This window comes from Rhinatrema bivittatum, chromosome 4 (genome assembly GCF_901001135.1).
Source record: "Rhinatrema bivittatum chromosome 4, aRhiBiv1.1, whole genome shotgun sequence".
In the NCBI taxonomy this organism is placed as follows: domain Eukaryota; kingdom Metazoa; phylum Chordata; class Amphibia; order Gymnophiona; family Rhinatrematidae; genus Rhinatrema; species Rhinatrema bivittatum.
Window position 1 is genome coordinate 247,119,834 of NC_042618.1, and position 23,810 is coordinate 247,143,643.

The window sequence follows — 23,810 nt, forward strand, 5'->3', positions numbered from 1 at the left end:
TGAATCAGGGTGATCCAGCATCTAACAAACTGCATGATTGTTAACCAAATAAAAGCTCAAATGATGAGAACCCGGTAGATGATGAAGTACTTCTCTAATAGCCAATAATAGGAAAGGGACATGCTGGTCCAGGTCCTGGGTCTTGGAACCCGACATTTTCATATCATGGCCTTAAGGGTCTGGTTAAACTACTCTACGAGTTCATCTGTCTGCGGGTGGTATGCAGAAGTCTGAATATGCTTAATTCAAAACATGGAACAAAACTGCATCAGTAACTGAGACATAAAATTTATACCTCTCAGTACACACCTCCTTGGGAAACCTACCTGACAGAATATCTTTATAAGTTCTCCAGCGATATATTTTGCCAAGGTCGACCTCAAGGGTAGAGCCCAGTAAACGAGTTGCATAGTCTAGCATCACCATACAGTATTTGTGGCCTCTCTTACTCTTAACTAAAGATCCTACACAATCTATTGCCACACCTGCCATCAGTTCTTCTATTACTGGTAGTAGCATAAGATGGACCTTAGCTGGAAAGTGTCTGGATATTAACTGATATTTTGGACAAGATAAGCAAAGCTGTCTAACCTGTTTATACAGCTCAGGTCAGTAAAACCTTTTAGTCTGGTTATCATTGCCAGAATCCCCAGATGTCCTGAAAGGTTGAAGATGTACAAGGGTAAGGGCTACCTATAAGATTATGCAGGAGCACCAGCTGCTTACAGAGATTATCTTTATGTAGACTTTCCTCCACTCTATATAGCATTCCCTTCTCTCTCTCAAAATGAGGACTTGCAGTAGACCTCTCATTGCTTATTGTTCCTCCGTCTATCTTGGACACATGCTCAAAAACATACTTTAAATTCATATCACCCCTCTGCTTCTCTATAAAGCGGAGAAATTTATCCAGAAGCAAGTCAGAGAGTTCCATCTACCTGTGTTGCCTAAGTATCTTCTTCTGGGCTCTCTTCCTCTTTTCCAAATTTCTTTGAGCCCTAGATCTCCTACCTTCCAATGACTCCCCTCTGAAATGGGAATATCTGTCCTAACAGTGGTTTGTAGTTTTATTTTTGGGCTTGCAGGGAGCAAGTAGCTACATAAACATCTCACATCCCAATAAATGTCCCCAGCTTAGGCCAGTTCCATCCCAAGATCAACAGGAAAGGGAATTCTTTTATTAAAGCTGCTGGTACCGCATCTGTATTTCGCTGCCATCCAATGTGTAACAGGACTAATGGATAGTCACGAGTTTAACCATGTATGCACCTAGCTTTAACTCTGTGAGGGCCCTACTTTTTCTTTGGGAGGTAGAGTGAAATCAATATATTGGGGGCTCCTCATGATTGATTTTTCCCAGTATGCAATAGTGCACATACTTTAACCCCAATTACTAATTCCTTGTGTAGAAATGGATGAGAAGGACCTGTCAAAGAACCCCTAATAGCCCCAAATCCTCCAGACACCTTGGGGCATTCCTTTTATATAGGTCCCCTCTGACTACATGAGTATCACAAGATACTGATTTTCTTGTTGCTCAACTATCTGACTAGTTAGGAGATAATACTTGCATCTTGCAGCAGGAATGGGATGCTTACTTGGCATGATCCCAGGGTTCTTTGGGCCTAAAAATACAAACATGCCCAAGTGCGATTACATCCCTGAGAAGGCTTTCTTCTTGGGCCATACTTTGATACCTCCCCCTTCCCCAGGGTTTATCCATAGCTCAAAGTTCTCTTTTCTAGCACTTTATATATTTATAACCACAGAAACGGCTCCCACTGCCAATTACCTTTCTGGTATCCTTCGCTTCAAGGCCTATGCACAATTACCTTGACATATCTTGAGGTATAGCAATGCCAGAAGTCTTTGTGATCCTTGCCATATTCTGCAATGTGTGTCCCATAGATAAAACTGCTCCCACCATTATGTCGTGTATTCCTCAGAAGACTTTGTGTGACAAACTTTGCTTACTCTTCTGTCGCTTGTTTTCCTCAGATGCATACAATAAGTATACAGTATCCAAATTTCATTGTGGTAATTCCTACATCCTCCACCAATAGTAGAGGACTGATATCCCAGGAATGGTTTAAAATATCAACCCCCCTCCCTTTCCGAGTACAAAAGCCATATTTCAAATTTACTGTAGTAGGGCAACTTTTGCTACATCTGCCAAACAAACGCTCAAGTAGCAATTAAAAAACACAGTTCAAATTCACTGTAGTAGGATAGCTTTCACTGTAACTGCCAAACACTCAGGTAAGGATTCAAAGAAACAAGGTACTAGCCATAATCAATGTCCATGTCTTCCAGTTGTGGTTCCTTAGGGCAAACCACTTCCATTTTGTCTCCTTCCATCCATGGCTGAAGCTCTTGAGGAGAACAATTACTTCTTCTTCTTCTGTGCCCTTTGAAATGATGCCCTCACTCTTATTCCAAGTGAGATCAGTGTCTCTCAGAGACCCCACACTCACAACCCCATAATTCCCTAGGTCGGTTAATCTTTCCAAGACATGGTGTTTCTGTCCTCTTTCTCACTGATCAGGGTTTTTTTTCCTGACAGCCTGTCTATATGCCTTTTGTCTGAGTCACTTTGGCTTCCTTGCCCTCAACACAGATTGCACTCTCTATATCCCACCCTGACCTATGGGAGGGGCCAACTGTTGGTCCTGCAGATCTGCGTACAATTAGGGTCCTTTAAATGTGTCAGTGTGTTCACTATATATCTGGTAGTGACCTACAAGGGAATGATTAACTCTTGATAAAGTGTGGGGAATTTCTGAATTTAAGTTAAAAGGCTGATTAGTTTTTAATTTTTTTTAGTGTGAAAGTGTCACCTGCCTATAAATTAAAGGATGAGCTGTGGTGCGTGGGGGAGATTTGGGAAATACAAGCACACAAACTTCTGTTTTTTGCCTGCCTTTTTGACTATTTGATACAAGCCTTTCTGACTAATGTAAAACACACAAAACTCCTAGTTGTTGCCTGCCGGCTGACTAGCTATTCAATACAGGCACACAAAAAACATACTAAATAGTATACCCCAATAGTTTTACTTCTCCCCAATACTTTTAAGTTTTAAAAATTTCCCCAAGCAGTACTTACTGATTCTTTTCAGCCACCAGCAAGGTGATCCTCTCCTCTCAGTGTTCCCACTGGATTGTGATCCACCATTGTTTTCTGAGGCTGCCATATTTCTTCTGACTTGATTTTGAAAAAATAAAGGCCTTCAAAATTTGCTTGCCGTTTCCTAATAAAACTGAAAATTAAAATTTTATCTCATACATATTTCCAGTGCTTTACTACATGTAAAGAAAAGGTCACAGATTTCTTAAGTCATGCAGGCCATGAGCAGAGTAAACGCTTGACAGCATGGTCAGTCTAACAGGAGATGAAGTGGATCCCACACAGGGTCCCATAACAAGGGAAGTTAAACAAACTATTCCTTTTATCTTACTAATGTAACGGTGCTCCTGGTTGGCTGCGCTAGTGGCGCTACAGTGATGAGGATCATCCAGCAGGGGAGAAACTTGACTTCCTGGGCCCTTGGTGTAGACATGGTCTGTAGTCACCAAAAGTCCTTTTGCTGTTCTGAATTGGTGCCAAGCTTAATGTATCAAGGATGAAATAACATAGTACGAAATTTCATCTTTGTGAGAATTTCCTCACTCCAAATGACATCAAATCTTCACCAAGATGTAGTGTGCTGTTCAAACATCTCACTGTACATGTGAAACTGACCCCTAAACCCTAAACTACCAGCAGCACCTCACCCCATTAGGTGGCCCTCCTATAGAGATATAAATAGGTGCACACTGCGAGGCCCTCCCCAGAGGCTCTCTCTCTCTCCTCCCCCCCCCCCCCCCCCCAAGCCTAGAAATGGCCAAAATGCTATTCAAAAATGTAATTGCAAATTGCGTTGTGGCCATTTCGGGCATATGGCACAGCCGAATGCCAGGAAAAAAGGTGTAGTTATTTCCAGCATTAAAACCGTGCATAGCATGCATTATGCATTCACATGATGTGATATTGCCCTTCATTTAAATAAATCCCACCTAAACCCCTCCCCGATCCTGCCCTCCAAAAAATGTTCGTTCGCGCCATGCGTTACAATTCTTATCGCATGCGTTAATGCATTGTCATGTGCGGTAATGCCATAACGCATTTTGATGAATGACCCGGTGTGAGTGATATCCTCCAGTCCAACCTCCAACAGAAACCATCAGCACAGGAAGATTTGTAATGTTTGTAATAGAGAAGGAAATCAGAGGCACCAATCTGACTATAGAAGAAAGGCCTCTTAATTCCCATGTAGGCTTAGAATTATGTAATAGAAAGTTATGGCAAAGAAAAAACTATTTTTTTGAAATTATGATTTTTTTTAATTACAGAGAATAATATACTTAAAGAAAGAAGAAATAATTTGCACTGCATTAACAGCTTCCTGGAATAATGTACAGCTAAAAAGAGAGAAAACTCAAGAGATAGTGTGCACTTAAAGAATCTTTGCTATTGTACAAATGAGTTTTCATTTATAAAGGAATTTTATCTATTGTAAGTCCATTGTGCTATTTTAATCCTTCAATGTATGCCATATTAAATTTTGATGAATTTCTTTTTTAGATGTAGTATAACATTGTTGTATACTATTCTATGGAAAAGAAATAATAATAGCAATAACAACCAGTCAAAAGCTGAACATTTATCACAGTGCTGAAAGTGTGTGGCCTCACAATGAAGCTTAGATGATAAGGAACAAATATGAAGACTCAATATAACGACAATCTATAATAACTGCAAGTGCCCTGATTACAGTGAAAGAAATTAGTGGTCATTAGGTCAGAACAGGTTCTAGCACTTATTTTTAAAGACTCTAACCCAAAGCTTATGCACCTTGGAAATCATAATAAAAATCTCTTCTGTCGCCTTTTCCCTGAATTACAATCTACTTCTTTTTATTAGCATAAAAATTATTTTTAAAACCCCCCACTATGTATAATGAAACAAAATCAGATTCAAAAAAATTTGTATTGAAACTATACGGCCCAAGAAGGTTAAAAAAAAAGTGTAGAACCAGTTGAGGCTATCTTCAAAGTGGCAAAATCAGGGCCAAAGTGCCCTTGCTGGAGTTGCCAGTCCTAGGACTGACCAGATGTCGCAAAGTTCAGAAACTGTGGCATTGAAGAAAACAAAGTCAAAAGTTGACACAAAATACAAGGCACTAACTTGTATTTTGTGCCAGAAAAACAGAGAGCCAGGATATGGCCTAGGCCTGGTCAAACGGGGTAAATTCTGTACCTAACAGGGCAGCTGATAGCAGTGGCTTAGCCATGGGTGGGCCTGGGTGGGAAGGGGCCCGCCCAGTTTGGGCCCAGGCTCACCCAACAGGAAGAGGCCTGGTTAGAGCAATGCCACAGTGGAATCCCATCCCTGCGACAGCAAAGAGGAAGGTCGGAGCTGCAAGGCCGCCATGGGATCCCATCCCCACAGTGGCAGAAGTAGGACTATGGTTGTGTGGCTTGTGCCTAATGAAAAGGCCCTGCATGCATGTGGATGAGAATGGGAGCTTGAATGTGTGTATGTGGATGAGAATAGGAGTGGGTGTGGATCCGTATGTGCATAAGAATGAGTGCCGGGGGGAGGGGGGGTAAGAAAGTGAGAGCTTGCGTGTGTGAGGGAGGAAGGGAAGAAAACAGTAGAAGAGAGACACTGAAAAGGAATTAGGAAACGAGCAACAAGGGAAAAATGGGAAAAAGAGACCAGGACCAACTGATTAGAAAAATACAAAAAAATCAGACAACAAAGGTAAAAAAAATAATTTTGAGATTTTAGCAATTGGAATATGGCATCTTTGAGAATGCGCATTTCTTATATATTTGTATTTTGCTCTTTCTTCAGTATTCCACTGTTCAGAGTCTAGTTTCTCAGGCTATTTCGGTTTTGTCTGCATGTTTCTAATTTGTAGTCTCTTATTTCTATATTAGGTAAAGGTCGGTCTTTGTTTTGCCTGAGTGTGTGTGACTGAATTCTGCTCACATGTAGTTTTTCTGTAGTAGTCCAGCTTGCTTTGTTATTCCAGTAGGTGATGTATTAATGTTCTAGAGCCTGGTGTAGTATTTGCATTGCTGCTTTTTCATTATTTGAATCCTGAGAGTGAGTACTGTGTCTCTGTGGTATGGCAAGGTTCTAGATGTCTCTTTCTTTGCAGGAATTTGTGTTACTTCACAAAATAGCAGTAGAGGGATATTTTTTCCTGAGATGACACCAGAATTTGAATATTTTTTTTCATATTAGTTGTAATGTGAATTGTCCTAGCTCTGCACCTGTTCTGATAATTAATGATATTTTATTGTAGTTATGAAGATTTCTAGCTTTCTGCAAAGAGGATTCATGAAACAATACATTCATTTTTGTTTTATTACATGATTGGATCTGATTGTTTTCTTTGCTTTTTACATGATATACTTGTACATTTATAAACTGCAATAAATATAAAATAAATGCAGATTAATAAGGAATGTTTAATGCTGGTAAGTGCTTGAAATAATTGAGATAAAATGTTTTAAAGTTTCACGCATAATGGCTGTTGCAAATTACTTAGAAAGCCATTGTAGGGTGCAGTATATGGCATTATTTATCAATAAAAATATAACTGGTAGGTCTCAGACCTACATGCCTATAGGCCACCCAAGTTAACCTTGTGCCTACCCAAAAAATTAATTCTGGCTATGCTACTGGCTGATAGTCCAGTGCACTAATTCACTGCATTGAGCAAAACATCTTCCAGCACAATAAAACAATATGGAAACACCCCCTAGGTAGCAACTGTGAGAAGGCAGGCAACACAGTCGTGCCAATTCTGCAGCTCACTACAGGGATAAGCTACTTAAAAAACAAAAGCAGTCCACAAAGTCATAGAAGCCACACAGGAAATGTCTCCCAAGTAAAATAAAATAAAACATAAATCCCAGAGCACTAAGGAACAGCTGTGGCAGTTTTGTAGCTACTCAGGGCCTGTAGAATCTATAAAACGTGCTTTAATTAGCAAAAGAAGTCCATAAAATTTCCATTTCTATTTAGTTTTATAGTCTGCCTTTTCAATCAAAAGACTTCTCAGAGTGGCTTTTAATGAATCCAAAATTAAATAAACACAATTCAATGCATCATCATAAGAAAGGAACAGGCACAATCTGCTTCTATATTAGTAACAATCACATCAACTAACCTGCAATCAAAACATTTTCTATTTTCTGTTTTTGTTAACTTATTTTAATTTCCAATTTTTTTTTTAATTTTTTTAATTAATTTTTTTATATATGTGTGAAATTGTCTCATTTGTATAACATTTGAAAATCTTTAAAACAGACGTTTGAAAAAATATATGGAAGGTGTAGAGTGATGCTTCATACAACTTAAGGAGCACTATCCAGTGAACCTTACTTGGTTTCTTGTTTAATCATCAGCACCACCGTCCACCCTAAAGTCCTTTAATTGTTTTTTCAAAAACCTATTTTTTGTGTTTGTTCAACTATTCTTCTAAAATTAAAACTTTTATGTTTGTGTTCCAAATAGCTTCTTTGATACAAGTGTGACCACATAGTTTTAAAACAGAGGAACTGTGGTCGCCAACGGATCTTTCAAAAAGCGGAGCCAAATTTAAATGTCACTTATCTACAATTCCAACGCTCAGGCTTCGATGTAATCCTTAGCGGCGTGTACCCCAACAAGGCCAGGTTCGAATTACTTCTTCATAAGGGAAGCCACTCGATCGCTACACATCCCTGCTCACTTCCTTCATTATTTCAATCCATTGAAGAGCTCGTAAAATGCTCAAGAGGAGCTTTAACCAAGCAGCGTTTTTTACGAGCTCTTCAATGGATTGAAATAATGAAGGAAGTTGAGCGGGGATGTGTAGTGATCGAATGGCTTCCCCTGATGAAGAAGTAATTCGAAACCTGGCCTTGTTGGGGTACACACCGCTAAGGATTACATCGAAGCCTGAGCGTTGGAATTGTAGATAAGTGACATTTAAATTTGGCTCCGCTTTTTTTTGAAAGATCCGTTGGCGACCACAGTTCCTCTGTTTTAAACTGTGTGGTCACACTTGTATCAAAGAAGCTATTTGGAACACAAACATAAAAGTTTTTAATTTTAGAAGAATAGTTGAACAAACACAAAAAATAGGTTTTTGAAAAAACAATTAAAGGACTTTAGGGTGGACGGTGGTGCTGATGATTAAACAAGAAACCAAGTAAGGTTCACTGGATAGTGCTCCTTAAGTTGTATGAAGCATCACTCTACACCTTCCATATATTTTTTCAAACGTCTGTTTTAAAGATTTTTAAATGTTATACAAGTGAGACAAATTCACACATATATAAAAAAATTAATTAAAAAATTTTTTAAAAAAAATTGGAAATTAAAATAAGTTAACAAAACAGAAAATAGAAAATGTTTTGAGTGCGGGTTAGTTGATGTGATTGTTATTATGACTGCCCCCACTGTGGTGGATTGGTAGTAATAGAGTGTTAAGTATTGTTCTCTATATTAGTAACAGCAGCCTTTCCACTCCTATCCCCCCACCCCACCAGGCACCAGCACTGGCTGCGTGGGGATACTGTGAGCCTGCTCAGTACTCTTGACCCTGCAGCTGCTCTACCCCCTCCCCACATGAGCTTCCTTTCCAGGAAAGAAGTGTATGAGAGGCATCCATGAGGCAAGGAGACCACACTCCCACTGTTTCCTTGTATCACTGTCTTCACTTCCACCAGTTTTAATGCTTCATGATTTCAGTATCCACGGGCCAGTATTGCCTCTGCATCTCCCTTGCTTTCTCCGCATGTCTCTCACCTTTTCCCCCACCCTCACTCATGACTATTTCTCTCTCTCACCAATTACGGTCGCCTGTTTTATTCTTTCTCCCCTGAATGTCTCCCTTTTTTTTCCCAATATCTGTCTTCTTCTTTTCCCTTCTGAACAGGAGAGGCAGAGATTATTATAGCACACAATGGATGTCATTCTCCACAACTCCCTCCTGCAAAAGACAGGAGGGGAATTATGGCAAGCAATGATAGTGAAAGGCCAGGGTGACTGAGGTACCTCCAAGTGCTACAGCCCAGCATGAAGGAAAAAAGCTCAAGCAGTCAATGGGAGAATTGGGGGGGGGGGTGTTAAGGACTAGACGGCAGGAAATGAATCTCTCCTGCACTACTACCCCCGCCTCCTCCAAAGGCCTATTGGCCAGGTATTTCTGTGCCAGCCAATAGGCTACAAGGTGAGAGAAGGGTCATTTTGTTGGCTGAAGGTGCTACACTCAAGGTGGGATTACTAGACTGGAAAAATTTCATAATGGGCCAGTCCAAGTCCAAACCCCGACTACTGCTGGAAGAGAACTCAGTAGCCACAGGAAAGGGCAGGCACCTTCAGCCAACAAAATGACTCAGATGACTTTTTATGCCTTCTTCTATAATAATTAACTTTAGATTGGAGTCTGTGGAAGGTGGCAGAAATTGGAGAGAGATTTTCTATTTGTTGAAAGCTCTCTTTCAGCCTGCCAACCCCTTTATCTGGAAGCGAATGCTGACTAAAGGAAAAAATCGTATTTATCATAGTTAAGCGTATATACTGGAATTCAGAGTCCTTGATTTTGGGTAAACCAGTTTTCTGATTCTTAAAAGAAATATTTTCAGTTGCACTGTGAGGTTTCACTGACTAGGTGAAACACCTTGTCCATGGGCTAGATAAAACTGAAATCCACCATGCCAGACTTCATTCTTTTGGGGAGCTATTATTTTTATTATTATTATTAAATTTAGATTGGGGACAGGGAAATACCTACTGTATTTATTTATTAATAAAACTTATTAAGCGCTTTCCAGTTTTTACAATAAAAGCTTCCAAAGTGATGTACATAGCCAATTTAAAACATTAAACAAATTAAAACATAACATAGAATAAATTAAAACAACCACTTAAAAAATAAAAGCTTCTATCATGTCCTGTACCTTATTATCACTTGCCTTGCACTACCAATGAAAACGCATGAGCCAAGTCTAAATTGTTTGAGGCAATGGACCATAGGGACAGGCAGATTCACAATATACAGTATAAAAAAAAACCCCTAAACCTAGCACTATCAGAACTCTTGACTGCACCTGAGATAGCAGTAACAGCTAATGGAGTCAAGCTAAGTTCATTAGTCCCTTCCAGCAATCAGACAACAAGGATAGCTGAGGCCGTAATAGAGTTTCACCCTTGTCCCCTTCTCTTCCTTGGTCTAGGTATGGTGAATCATGTGAATGCTGTAGGCATGGGGTGTTCAAAGCAGTCCCATGGGCCTCCCTAGCCAGTTGGGTTTTCAGGATATCCCTAATGACTAGGCATGTGATTTATTTGCTTGCACTACCTGCTGTAGGCACCCCTGCTGTAGGCAGTGGTGACTCCTCTCAACCTCCCCTCCGGGGCTGTCTACAGCTGCCCCTATTCGCCCTGATTCTCTGCGTTCTTAAGCCTAATTAACAGTGGGGGTTGGAGTTTGCTCCCTTTCTCTCTCCAGACTCTACACAGGGACTCCTCCTTTTTTCTTTCTCTCCTCAGTTTTCCAAGCTTTAGTCCTCATAATTCTGTTCTTGGGTTAACACTGCCGCTTCCAGTACCTTTCTATCTTCCACTGGGTACTTGTGTGGGGGTTATTTATACAAATTCCCCATTACCTGCAAAAATTCAAATGATAAACTGTTCCTGTGGTTCTAATGAAAGTCTGTGGCATAATTTTTATATTTGTGGTTTCAAAACCAGCTAGGATTTTTTCTTAAATACTGTTCATTATAATTTGGTAACCTGCCCCCAGTTATAACTAGTAACAACTCTAGAAGGTGCAAAGGACATACTGTAAAACTTGTAAAATTGATACACACAATCCAATGGGTAAGAAGTACAAATGGTTCAAGATTTAATTTGAACCAGGTGAACTTCAGCCTGGTTCAGGTTTGTCAGAATATTCAAATCTCCCCAAATTCTTTGGGGAACTGTGTCTAAATTTTCTCTATGAATTTGGGGAAAATTTCAAGCAAATAGGATGTAAATTAGTTAGATCAGGTGAGTCTGCTTGAACTCAAATGTGGATTCCCCAAATGTTTAAAAAAAAAAGTTTGACCAACTAGTTTCTCAAATCTGCAATCCTATGGCGCTGTCAATGAACTAGTTCTCAAACTTTTTTTTTTTTTTTTTTAAATATGCACACCCCTGCTTTTGAGGACTTTAGCACTCCAGCTCTTTTCCATCCACCATGGAGTCTCCATTTAAAAAACTCCTGCTATCCAGTTAGTCTCTGTTGCTGACATAACACTGGTGAGGAGGAAAGAAGGAAAACTTGGGTAGGCATGGTTACCATAAGCATATTTTTTGTGAGTTTGCAGGAAGGAAGGCAGAACACTTCTGCTTGAAAATTCTACAGCTTTCAAAAGGTCTTAAGTTCCTTCTGATTGCTCCCATTTTCTTTTTCCAGACCAAAGACAACGTTGGTGTACAACTGTACTACTGGCGGGAATCAACCCGTTCTACTGGGGAGAGATAGGTGAGTTATAGATGAAAAACAAACTTTTCTGTGGCTCTCCTGGTTTCCAGATCTGTAAACCTGTGCACTTAACCTAAAAAAAAAACCACAACAGAACTGTAAGAGCTACTAAAGATATCCCTGTTTAAAATATTTTAACCACGTGTATGGCACAGTATGGCTTGATTGCCACTGTACCCACTCTCTGCCTGTCCAAACTATTACTACTGAACAAGTGCAGTTGCACACCGGTATGAAGTAACATTCTGAAGAAGCTTAGATTCATCCCTCTAGTCCAGGTCTTCCCAAACTGTGGGTCAGGACCCCAAATAGGGTCCTAAAACGTTCATCTGGGATCACAAGTGCCTCAAATGGCAGAACTCGTCAGATGCCAGCAGCATTAGTAGTGGAAGTCAATGTAGGGCCTGTGAGCCATCATTGCTGTGGCACTACCATTGCATGAGTTTCTGTGGTGACAGGAAGTCTTGCACAATGAGGGATCAGGGCCACTGCAGGGCCCATGAGCTTGTACTAGTCCACAGGCCCCCATGCTGACTTTCATTAATAATGCTGCTTCTGCTGCTGCTACTTGGAGACTACTGTTGGGCTTAGGATCTGCCATGACGAGAGGGGAGGGCTGAGTGTGCATGGCTCAGTGGAGATTGCCACTACTTCTCACCTACCACCAAACCTACAGAAGAGAGAAATGTTGTCCCTGTCATCAACCTGCACTCTTTTCCCACTGGTTGTCATCCACCTTTGGGCCAGGGCTGAAAGGAAAATGTTGGCACTGACCCTGGCCAGGTGGATGTTTAGAAGAGGGATGATAAGCAGGAGGGATTTGAGGTTTGGAGAAGGTAGAGGAGTTGGCTTTGGGGGTGGGAGAGGGACATTACAGAAGATCAACTGGGGATGTAAGAGGAGGTGAGAGGTGAGGGAATCGGATGGGCATAATGTAAGAGAAGGGGTGGAGGGAAGGAGGTGAGGCTGGAAAGTGATAGGAGGGGGATGGGAAAATGAGTAAGGAGGGAATGGGGGAGATGCGGTGAGAGGGAGAGAATAAAAGGATCGGGGGTATAAGAAGGGTTTGGGGATGAGAGAGGATCAGCAGGAGGGATGTAAAAAGGGCTGCTGGAGTAAGAGAAGGAAATGGGCAGTGGTTGTGAGAGAGGGTCCCTCTGGAGGGAGTGGAGGCTGAGAGAGGGGTAAGCTGGAATGTGGGAGAGTGAAGAGATTGTTGGACCGGACACACATTGCTAATTTGTTTCGTTATCCTCCGGGGTCATGTGAATTTTCAAGTGCTAAAATGGGGTCACGGTTAAAAGTGTGGAAAGCCCTGATCTAGTCTGTTATTGTTTTAAAACCAGAAGAGAACCTCTTCAGCCACTTTACTTCATTGCCCAAAGAAAGGCAGCATCCATATTCTTACAATCTAAGTACATCCTGTCTGTAAAACAAATGTTTAATGTGAAAAATATATAGTTTTGGTAAATGCATGCTAAGAAATACAAGATAAAGCTTGATCACGAGTCCTTCATCAGGAAGGAACTATGAAAGAACAATTAAGCCTAGTCAGATCAAGATTTTATATTAGCATTGGGATAGAACATAGAAAATGTGAAAACGTGGGGGTCTCTGCTTTTGTATTGTTCCAGCAAGCCCTGGTTACTGCCCCTTGGGATCATTAAAACTATGGAATGCGCCCTTTATAATGGAAAGGAATCCAACCACAGCACTTCACTCAATGGTCTCCTGTAGCTCAAGCAGTAGAGATTACTTGTTTTTGAGATTGCCAGCTGTAGGTTCTGCTTCAACAACTGTCTACTTAACAATTTACAGGAAAACAATCAAACTAGAGAAAAGTAAAATAACAAATTAACTGGATAAATATTATGGGGCAGATTTAAGTTTCAAGCCAAAGCAGAGTAAAAAAAAAAAACAAAAAAACTGCACAAACAGCAAAAATTTTGCCAGAGGATGATGATTCCTGCGGTTTCAGGAAAGGAAAAATATTCCATGGGAAAAAAAATTTGATGGAGAAGGTACAGAGAAGAGCAACCAAAATGATAAAGGGGATGGAACAGCTCCCTTATGAGGAAAGGCTGAAGAGGTTAGGGCTGTTCAGCTTGGAGGAGACGGCTGAGGGGGGATATGATAGAGGTCTTTAAGATCATGAGAGGTCTTGAATGAGTAGATGTGACTCGGTTATTTACACTTTCGAATAATAGAAGGACTAGGGGGCATTCCATGAAGTTAGCAAGTAGCACATTTAAGACTAATCAGAAAAAATTCTTTTTCACTCAATGCACAATAAAGCTCTGGAATTTGTTGCCAGAGGATGTGGTTAGTGCAGTTAGTGTAGCTGGGTTCAAAAAAGGTTTGGATAAGTTCTTGGAGGAGAAGTCCATAAATGGCTATTAATCAATTTTACTTAGGGAATAGCCACTGCTATAGCCATTGCATCAGTAGCATGGGTTCTTCTTAGTGTTTGGGTAATTGCCAGGTTCTTGTGTCCTGGTTTTGGCCTCTCTTGGAAACAGGATGCTGGGCTTGATGGACCCTTGGTCTGACCCAGCATGGCAATTTCTTATGTTTTTATGTGCAGCAAAAAAATTCTGCACAAAATTTTAAAAAATTGGGTCAAAGGCAGCATTGCTTTTTGTACAGGATTTTATGCTTGCATGAGCATTTTTTCTGGTTAAGTGTTTCTCTCTTCCAGAAGCTGCAGAAAACAAAATCTTTGGGCAAAAGGTGGACCATTTCAAAATTGTGCAAACTAAACTGGCTTGTGGGCTTTTTGTCCAAGTATTTAATCTTGTTCAAAATAATCCATCATTACCCTGAGGTCCTTTTAATTGACAGAGCCCCTGCAGTTATAAAAAAAATTAAACTACTAAATTTTACTGCATTGTTTAAAGAAACAGAATAGAACAAAAATAGAAATTATATTTTCAGGTGAAAAGAAGATAATATATATTGTGTATTTTTTGAGAAACAACTGGTTGCCAAGGTGACTCCTAGACCATTAAAGTCTGAATAATATGAATTAAAGGTTTATAAACCTACAATTGCAGTTTTTTTTTATCTTAAAGTATTTGGAGGTTTATGAGCAAAAATTAGTAAACAGAAGTTTTCATTTCTAAAATAGAGATGATACTCTGTATTGTTGCACTTTATTGTACAACTTAGGAAACCAGATAGGGTACCTTAGCATGTAACTTTCCTGAATATTATGATAGATTAACAAATCTTTTTTCCCAGTGGAAGTAATCCTGTTAATTAAGACTAGTCTTTGCCATCATTAGGATTGTGTATCCTTTATTTGTTTATGCAAATGAGTTTACAAAATTTCTTAGTCAATTAAAAAGTTACAGGGAGTATTCCAAGAATGGGGAATATTGGAATCTGAAAAGAAACTTAGAAAATGTTTTAATAAAAATTTGTATTTTCATTCAAATGAATTCCATGGATATTTGCATCTAGGGCCTTCACTGTGGCCTCATACCCAGTGCTTTGCATTTCCAAGATAGACCCCTGAACCCTGTCCCTCTCTCATGATCCAGATTTTGCACCTTAATATTCTCTGGGATAATAAGTGCTGCTGGAGTCTTCCGGCAAATCCTTTAGCTGAGATGAAAATTAGAGTTTCAGTTATGCGCTAAGGATTGTCCCGTCTTGTCTGAGACTGAGGGCTTATATTCTGTGGGGGGAATGGGAGTTAACACCTTGTAACTCGACCCCACTGAAGACACAAAACTGTTTGAACCCCAAAAATGAGAGGATTAAACTTCCTGACTAAAAAGGAAAAAACACAACTGGTGATCCCCAAGAGAAGGGTTGGGACAAATCAGGCTATTAGCGATTGGTCAAAAGTCTTAAAAGTAGCTTTTAAAGAGAAGTGTACCGTGATTACCTATTCATGTGAGCTCACTGCATTACTTGACCTTTATCTGAGGCGATATGAGAGAAAAAAAACAGGGAAGATACCAAAGGTTGCATGTGATGCCTCAGTGATAGGTGACAGGCATGAGAAATAGAAAAAGCATAGAGAGTTAAATAAATGCACCTCTGTAGGGCAGTTCTGGGTACAAGTATGTTTGGCACGTCACTAAAGTAAAGATGCATGCTGTGGCCACATACTAGGGATATGCAGCAATATTTTTCATGTGTGTTGTTTTTGCATCCGAAACAAAATAAACCACATAAAGAAACTTCTTTTATGTTGTTTCAGATGTTCTTTTAGAAACATAGAAACATAGCGGCTAAAAGACTAAATGGCCTATCTAGTCTACCCATTCACACCAACTTATCACTTCTACAATCCTTAGACTCCTTCAGATATCCCCTGTGCTTATCCCATGCTTTCTTGAATTCAGATACTGCCCTCATCTCAATCACCTCCACTGGGAGGCATTTCCATGCATCCACCACCCTTATAAAGAAATACGGTACTTCCTTAGATTACTCCTAAGTCTACCCACTTTCACATTCATTCTATGACCCCTCATTACAGCCACCTTTCAATTCTAAGAGGCCCACCACCTGTGCATTGATCTTGAAATTATTTAAATTTCTCTGTTATATCTAGCCTAGCTCACCTCTCATCTGAGGTAATCTGCCCTCATATGCATTAGAACAAAGACTACTGACCATTTTAGTAGCTACTCTCTGGACCAACCCCAAATAGTATATATCATTTTGAAGATGTAATCTCCAGAACTGTGCATTTTTTTCCAAATAAGGTCTCTCTAGGACCTTATACACAGGCAACACCACCTCCTTTTTCCTGCTGACCATTCCTCTCCCTATGCACCCAAACATTTTTGGCTTTTGCTATTGTTATCCACCTTTTTGGCCACTTTGAAATCATCAAATGCTATCATTCCCAGATCCTAAACTTGTTTTGATCATGGAAGAATTCCACCCCCTTCTCCCAGACTGGAGCATTCCCTTGGGTTGTCGCAGCCTAAATGCATGACTCTGCATTTTTTTTAGCATTAAATCTTAGCTATCAGGCTGTAGTCCAGTGGTTCCCAAACCTGTCCTGGAGGACCCCCCAGTCAGGTTTTCATGATATCCACAATGAATATGCATGAGATCAACTTTGCATGCAATGCAGTGCATGCAAAATCTTGTCTTCAGTGAGCTATTGATCAAGTCCTTCAGGATATTCACCAGAACCTCTCTGAGCTCTCATAGTATCCTTGGATGTATCTCCCCCCCCCCCCCCCCCCCGACTTTGTCCACCTTCAGTTTCCATACAGTTTCCAAGTTCCATACTTCCATAGCTGTGCACATCCCTAGAGAAGAGAGATACAGCTGGTAGGGGAGAGGTGTCAGGAGAAGCAAAAAGGAGGAAAAAGACATTTCAGGGAATTGATTGAAGAAGGGATGGCAGAATGGGGCAGGGAGGAATAAACAGAGGGCAGAGGAAGGGCAGAGGAAACAAGTAAGGAAATGAAAGATTATAGGTGTGTGAAAGAAATTGGAGGGGGAATGGAGGAAGGAGAAAGAAAAAGAGGAACTTTTTTGATGGGGAGAAATGGTGGAATAAGAAGAGAGAGAAGGATAAAGAAGAAAGGAAATGGGGACAATTAATAGTAAAAACATAGAATAAATGAGATGGGGCAAAAAAACTGAAATGGAGAAAGAAACAGGAAAAATACAAAAAGTATTATTCTAAGGCATTTGGAGATTTGAAAACTATTTTATTTTATACTCTTAAAGGTGAATTGTAAAAGCCTGGCGTGCGCATCAAGTCAAGGGATACATAAATAAGTCAGGTTCACACGCACTAAACATATTTAAAAAAGTTCCTAAATCTGTGCATAAATCCATCGATGTTCACATCTCAAAACTTTCCAAAAAGGGGCAGGGTAGTGGGCATGGTCTGGGTGGGACATGGGCATTTCGGGGCCTGGTAAACAGATGCATGCATAAATAATTAAGCATCCTAGTGCGTGCTGAGGTCCTCTGCCACCTAACTTTACTTCTGCTATGGATGATGTGTAAGTTATAAAATAAAAGGACTGAGCCATTTCTGAAGGGTTTAAAGGGTCTGGGGAAACTGGGGGGATTGTTAACTGGATGAACTGGTAAACTGAGAATGGCATGGGCATATACCGTACCTCTTTTAAAATCCCCAATTTATGAAGTACAAGTGGGAATTGTGTGCCCATGTGTGCACCCACTTAAAATTTGGTACTCTCGCAAGTTATAAAAATGGCTGCATCCCTGGGTGCAGGCCAATGCACATGTGCTAATGTGTACCCATGTGCCAGTTTGAAAGTTACCATCCCATCTGAGCATCATTTAAAATTGTGACCTGATTTTAAAAGGACCATGCTCGTAAATATTGGGGGTTATGTGTGTGACGGGCCTTGCGCCTGCTGCGCGCATTTTCGAAAGGGCCCGGCCATGCACGTAACCCCCATTATGTGCCAAAGTGCCAGGCCTCTCCAAAGGGGCGAGCCGTGGGGCGGAGCGGGGGATGCCAGCAGCAGGCCAGCATGTGCAACTTACTTCTGTTCATCAGAGCAGGTAAGTTTCAAAACAAAAAAAAAAAGGGTAGGTAGGTAGGAGTTAGGGGTCGGGGTGGGGTGGGAAAGGTGAGGAAGATTAGATAGGGAGTTAGGGTAGTTTCCTCCCAGTCCGCTCCTTCATTGGAGCGGACTGGGAGGGAACTGGAAAAAAGGCTGATCGTGTGGTTACTCATAATTTGAATATCCCCCCCCCCCTTGCATACAAGTCACAGGCCGCCCGCACATGCACATTTTTAAATCTGGCGCACATGTGCATGCGGCCATTGGATTTTATAACATGCGCGAGCTGCAAGCACATGTTATAAAAGCGGCACGCGGGTCTTAAAATCGACCCCTTAGGATTTTCATTAAAAATTGCATTTTTGCACACATCAAAGAATTCATGAAAATATACTAATTTCTGCATATATGTTTCAGAATTGCTGCAGAATCTCAAAACCATGAATTTTCCAACCTTGGCTACAGAATGTATCCTGAAGTTGCCTCAGAAAGCCAAGTGCCTTGATTATACATAGCTGTACAGTGACTTTGAATGGAGCTCCATCAAAGCTACCGTAAATACTGCAGCTAAAAATTGCAATTTTCATTTCACAGCGAGGGTGAATTTTAAATTACATGTGTAAAAATTAGCATATATGCACGTAAGTAGCATCTACTTCCTTACATGCTCTATTATACAGATCAAACATATGCTCATAGTTGTTGCTTTCACATGCACATATATGCACATAAACAGGGGGCTCAGTCTAGGGGCATTCCAGTACAGGGACAACATTTACACATGCAAGTTGCTATTTTAAAAGACACGTCAATTTGCCAACTTACTCGTATAATTTTGCACCTGCAAGTTGTGTATGTAAGTGATATTAAACAAGTTTGTGTATTATTGGTTGAATGGGAAATCTGGGTGAATTTAAACTCACTCCATACAAGTTAGAGATAATCCCTCCATACAAATTGGCAATTCTTAAATCGCCACAATTAAACATCAGCATCATCTATTGTCCCCCTGGAATACTTCAAAAAGACTGTTCGCCTTTAATCAAAGTATTCACTTCACCCAAATCCACTCTCATGGTAGGTGACTAACTTATATGTTGATAAAACCGCCATATCCTGTGCTTGTGAAACCTTCTTAGAAACTATGGAAGCAATGAGATGGTCACAATTTGTAAATGAACCAATACATAAAGCTGAACATACTCTGGATCTGATATTTATAAACCACAACAATTGCAGGATAAATACCTCTCACACAATTCTGCCTTGCTCTGACCACCAACTACTTAAAGCTAATATAACCATCCTCAACACAAGTCAAAACCCAAACATCAACCAGACATTCACTTTCAGAAAAAATAGAGCCATATCTACTCACTGAAACCATAAAAAACTAATCAACCTCAACTTTCCTAACATCTCTGCATCATTTAACACATGGGATATCATGATTAATGAAACAGCAGATAACCGAAGCCCAATCCAAACAAAATCAATCCAACCCCATCAAAGTTCCTCTAATCAAATGAAACACTAGTACAATGAACATTTAAGACAAGCAAAACAATTATTGAGAAAATCTGAGAAACTTTGGCGAAAAAGCCAGACCTCAGAATCACTTGGAAAATACAAATCACTACTCTCTCAATACCATTCTTCTATCAATAAAGCGAAGAAAGAACAGTATGCTAAACAGATTCATGGAGTGATATTAAACTCTAAATTACTATTTGATGTAGTTAAACATCTAACCAAAGACCCGTCTTCTATCTCAAGCAATAACTGCTTCTCTAAGAATGCCTAATATGACTACGCCAGTCATCTGTCAGAAAAAATAACCAGACTAAAAAATCAATTTTCTGCACACCTATCGACCAGAGAACATGAAGAACAAGAAGAAAATCATCAACTATCAACCAGAGAAGGTGCAGAGAAGGGCTACCAAAATGATAAGGGGAATGGAACAACTCCCCTATGAGGAAAGACTAAAGAGGTTAGGACTTTTCAGCTTGGAGAAGAGACGACTGAGGGGGGATATGATAGAGGTGTTTAAAATCATGAGAGGTCTAGAACAGGTAGATGTGAATCTGTTATTTACTCTTTCGGATAGTAGAAAGACTAGGGGACACTCCATGAAGTTAGCATGGGGCACATTTAAAACTAATCGGAGAAAGTTCTTTTTTACTCAACGCACAATTAAACTCTGGAATTTGTTGCCAGAGAATGTGGTTCGTGCAGTTAGTATAGCTGTGTATAAAAAAGGATTGGATAAGTTCTTGGAGGAGAAGTCCATTACCTGCTATTAAGTTCACTTAGAGAATAGCCACTGCCATTAGCAATGGTTACATGGAATAGACTTAGTTTTTGGGTACTTGCCAGGTTCTTATGGCCTGGATTGGCCACTGTTGGAAACAGGATGCTGGGCTTGATGGACCCTTGGTCTGACCCAGTATGGCATTTTCTTATGTTCTTATGAACTTGAAGAACAAGAAGAAAATCACAAAACAGCTAAATAGACCACCTTTGACAGAATTTCTAAATTACAAATCACACAAATAATTACTAAGTTAAAACCTGCAAATCACCCGCTCGACCCTATCCCAGCTAGCTCCTTAAAACTAATACAGAGTATGATCACTTCAACAATAACATCCTTAATCAATCAATCTCTCAAAGAAGGCCTAATCCCAGACAAAGCAAAACAAGCAGTGATAAAACCTATCCTAAAAAATAAAACCAGCAGAATGGACAACTGGGAAAACTATCGACCTATATCTAACCTACCCTTTCTATCCAAAATTCTTGAAAAAGCTGTATTTTCACAACTTGAAGACTATCTAGACGAACAACACATTTTACATTCAAACCAATTTGGTTTCAGAAAAAATCTCTCTACCGAGACTTTACTTGTATCCTTAATGGACTCCATATTACGGGGATTCAACAATGATGAACCTTAAGTGCAAATTGACCTTTCGGCTGCCTTCAACACTTTTGACCATACCCCTTCTATGCCACCAGCTAAGAAAAATTGGAGTTGACGGTGATGTAATGAAGTTGTTTACCTCTCTCTTATCTAAAAGGACATTCCAAGTCAAACTGGACAACCATATTTCCAACACCTTCCCAATCGAAGCTGGTGTCCCTCAGGGTTCAGCACTATCTGCAATTCTCTTCAACATCTACATGCTCCCACTATGTCAATTACTATCTGATCTTGGAATTACTTTCTACCTATATGCCGATGACATTCAGTTCTACATACATACACCATGCACGGGTTATAAAATACTAATGTAAAGCTGCACATGGCCATATAAGCATGTACATGCTACCATTCGCAGTTATTTGAAAGTTATCCTCAATCATAAGTTTTCACATAACATCCAGTGATAGATTTAGAATTTTGCTGCCCCATAGGCACTGTTGGTGCTGTTGCCTCTCTGCCCCCCTTTTCTTGCCCTCTCCCCACTCCCTCTTCAGACAATAGAGCAAAACATCTAAAAAAAACCAAACCAAACAACCTTCTTTGTTCCACTCATTCTGCTCCAGACTCACCTCATCCTCTTAATTTCATGAATGACAGGAGGAGGGAGGCAGGATTAGGCAGCAGAGTGACTTTTCTTGGTTTCCTGCTGTAGCTGCTGGCCTCACCTACCTCCTCCTGTTTCCTGCACAGGTCAGGAGAGGAAAGGCTGGAATAAGGAGAACAGCAGTTTTTCTTTGCTCTGTCCTTTCCTTCCTGTTTGCACGCTGGAAGGAGAGGGTTTGGTGCAGGAAGCAGGTCATTCTCTGCCGAGTGAGATTCAGCAGAACTGAGAGGCAATAAATCTTCAGCCAGCCTGCTGCCCACCAGAATTTTGCCGCCCTAGGCACAGGCCTAGTGTGCCTATTGGCAAATCCAGGCCTCATAATATCCCATGAGAATCCACATGCACAGATTCACACATAATCACTAGTCAAGTTTCTTATATCTTGGCGTACATATTTCCCCATCAGAAATTAATATGGTCTTTCAATCTGGTGCCATACATTACAAAAAAAAACAAACAGGAAGATTGTTTTCAGATTGGCCATCTCAAAAATTGTAGCTGCAGATCATTTCTCCACAGATTTTTTCCATTACCTCCTCCAATTAAAAAGCTGATTTCTTAAAATGTAATAGTTCAAGCAGCATGGTCTTCAGATTTCCAGTGATGGAGTTTTTCCGTATATCCAAGCGATTAAAAAAAAACAACAACCCAGACATTTTTGCCACTAATAGCAAAAAATAATCAGATGTAACTGTTCACGGTGAAGAGATTCAAATTCCTGTTAACGCCAAATAACATCTGAGCTGAGCTGACAGAATCTGCTAACTTGCAGACGGCAGATTTTTAATCCTTCTGATGCTGACTGTTCAGGGAGCAAATGTGAGTCATAGGACAAATGAAATCATCGCTTGTATATTTGAGCACCAAGAAATCCACTGAGAAATCATGCTGTATGTCCACCACGAAAAATGTAACAAAACAGGAAGCAAGAGGGGGGGGGGGACTGATTTGAGGAGAATGACACAAAGTTGCAGCTCCCCTTCTCTGTTTTTGTTTTGGTTGATAGTTTGTATTCTTTATTTTTGTCTTTACATAATCAGCATGTGCCTTATATCCCTGATAGTAAGGCACTGTTGCCATCTAAAGTTCAAATGCAGAATACTTCTTCTATGGGTAGATACAGGCATTACATCAGCAGATACACAGAGGGCAACTTGCAAAGTCATTTCCCCCCCGGTATATCAGCCTCTCTAAAAACTACCCTCTTTCCAGTTAAAAGAACCTGCGGGGCTTCCATAGTGCGCATACCTTTTGCCAGGTTAAAAAGAGATGTTCCTATGGGCATATTTAGTTCAGAAGGTGTAAGCCAGCACATGTGCCTTCAATTTGCAAGTGGATGTGCACTATTTTGTCCCGGGTCCGCTATCCGCAGGTGGCAGGTGCAAAGCATGCGGGATGTATTTAGAGCACGTACTTTGCAGCTGCTAAGTATCAAAGGCAAATAAAAACGTGAGGGGTTTCCCCTTTGAAAACTGGCTACAGTGTAATTATTATTTATAGCATTTCATGTACCGTCTTTCTAAAATAATGAAGGTGGGCTGCAATAAAACAAAACGCATGAATAAATGCTAGCTGCTTCAAAATGCTCACGTAGATGGCAAACAACATAATGCATAATAGCGAACCGTCAGGATCAATACAGCTTCCAAAACTCCACGCTGCAATTTTCTCTTTGTGTGAACACTTGGGACTCCAAACGTTTTAACACATGCACCACTTTTTCAGCCATTTACCCATGGAAGATCTTCCAGTGCGTTGGAGCTTAAACATCTGTTCTGCTACTAAGCTATTTTAAAACGTTTTAAGAACCAGAAGTGTTCTTGTTGAAATCAAGAGGCGAAAGGCAAACTCAGAAGTACAGGAAGTCCAATAAACAAACATTTACCACAGTCAAGGTATGTTGGTTATCGGAAAAAGCAACTGCTCGGAGGTCAGAAAAGAGCGATAAAATGGTTCCCAAATATCCTGAAAACATTTCTTTTTCCCACATGAGAAGTACGGATATTGTGAACCATATTCCAAATGAAACAGATCTTTCATTAAAGCTCTCCACATGTCTCCAAATGGAGGAGGCAATGCTATCCATTGCAATAAAATACATTTTTTTGCAATTAAACATGC

At 40.3% G+C, this 23,810-nt stretch overlaps 1 protein-coding gene across 1 annotated transcript in view; it reads left to right on the forward strand.

Annotated features, from left to right (window-relative positions):
• The window catches only part of FAR2 (fatty acyl-CoA reductase 2), a 633,073-nt gene that overhangs the window by 501,483 nt on the left and 107,780 nt on the right, over positions 1-23,810 (forward strand). The window contains 2 exon segments of the mRNA XM_029599995.1: positions 11,507-11,543; positions 11,545-11,575. Of these exon segments, the coding sequence (XP_029455855.1) occupies positions 11,507-11,543; positions 11,545-11,575 (68 nt within the window).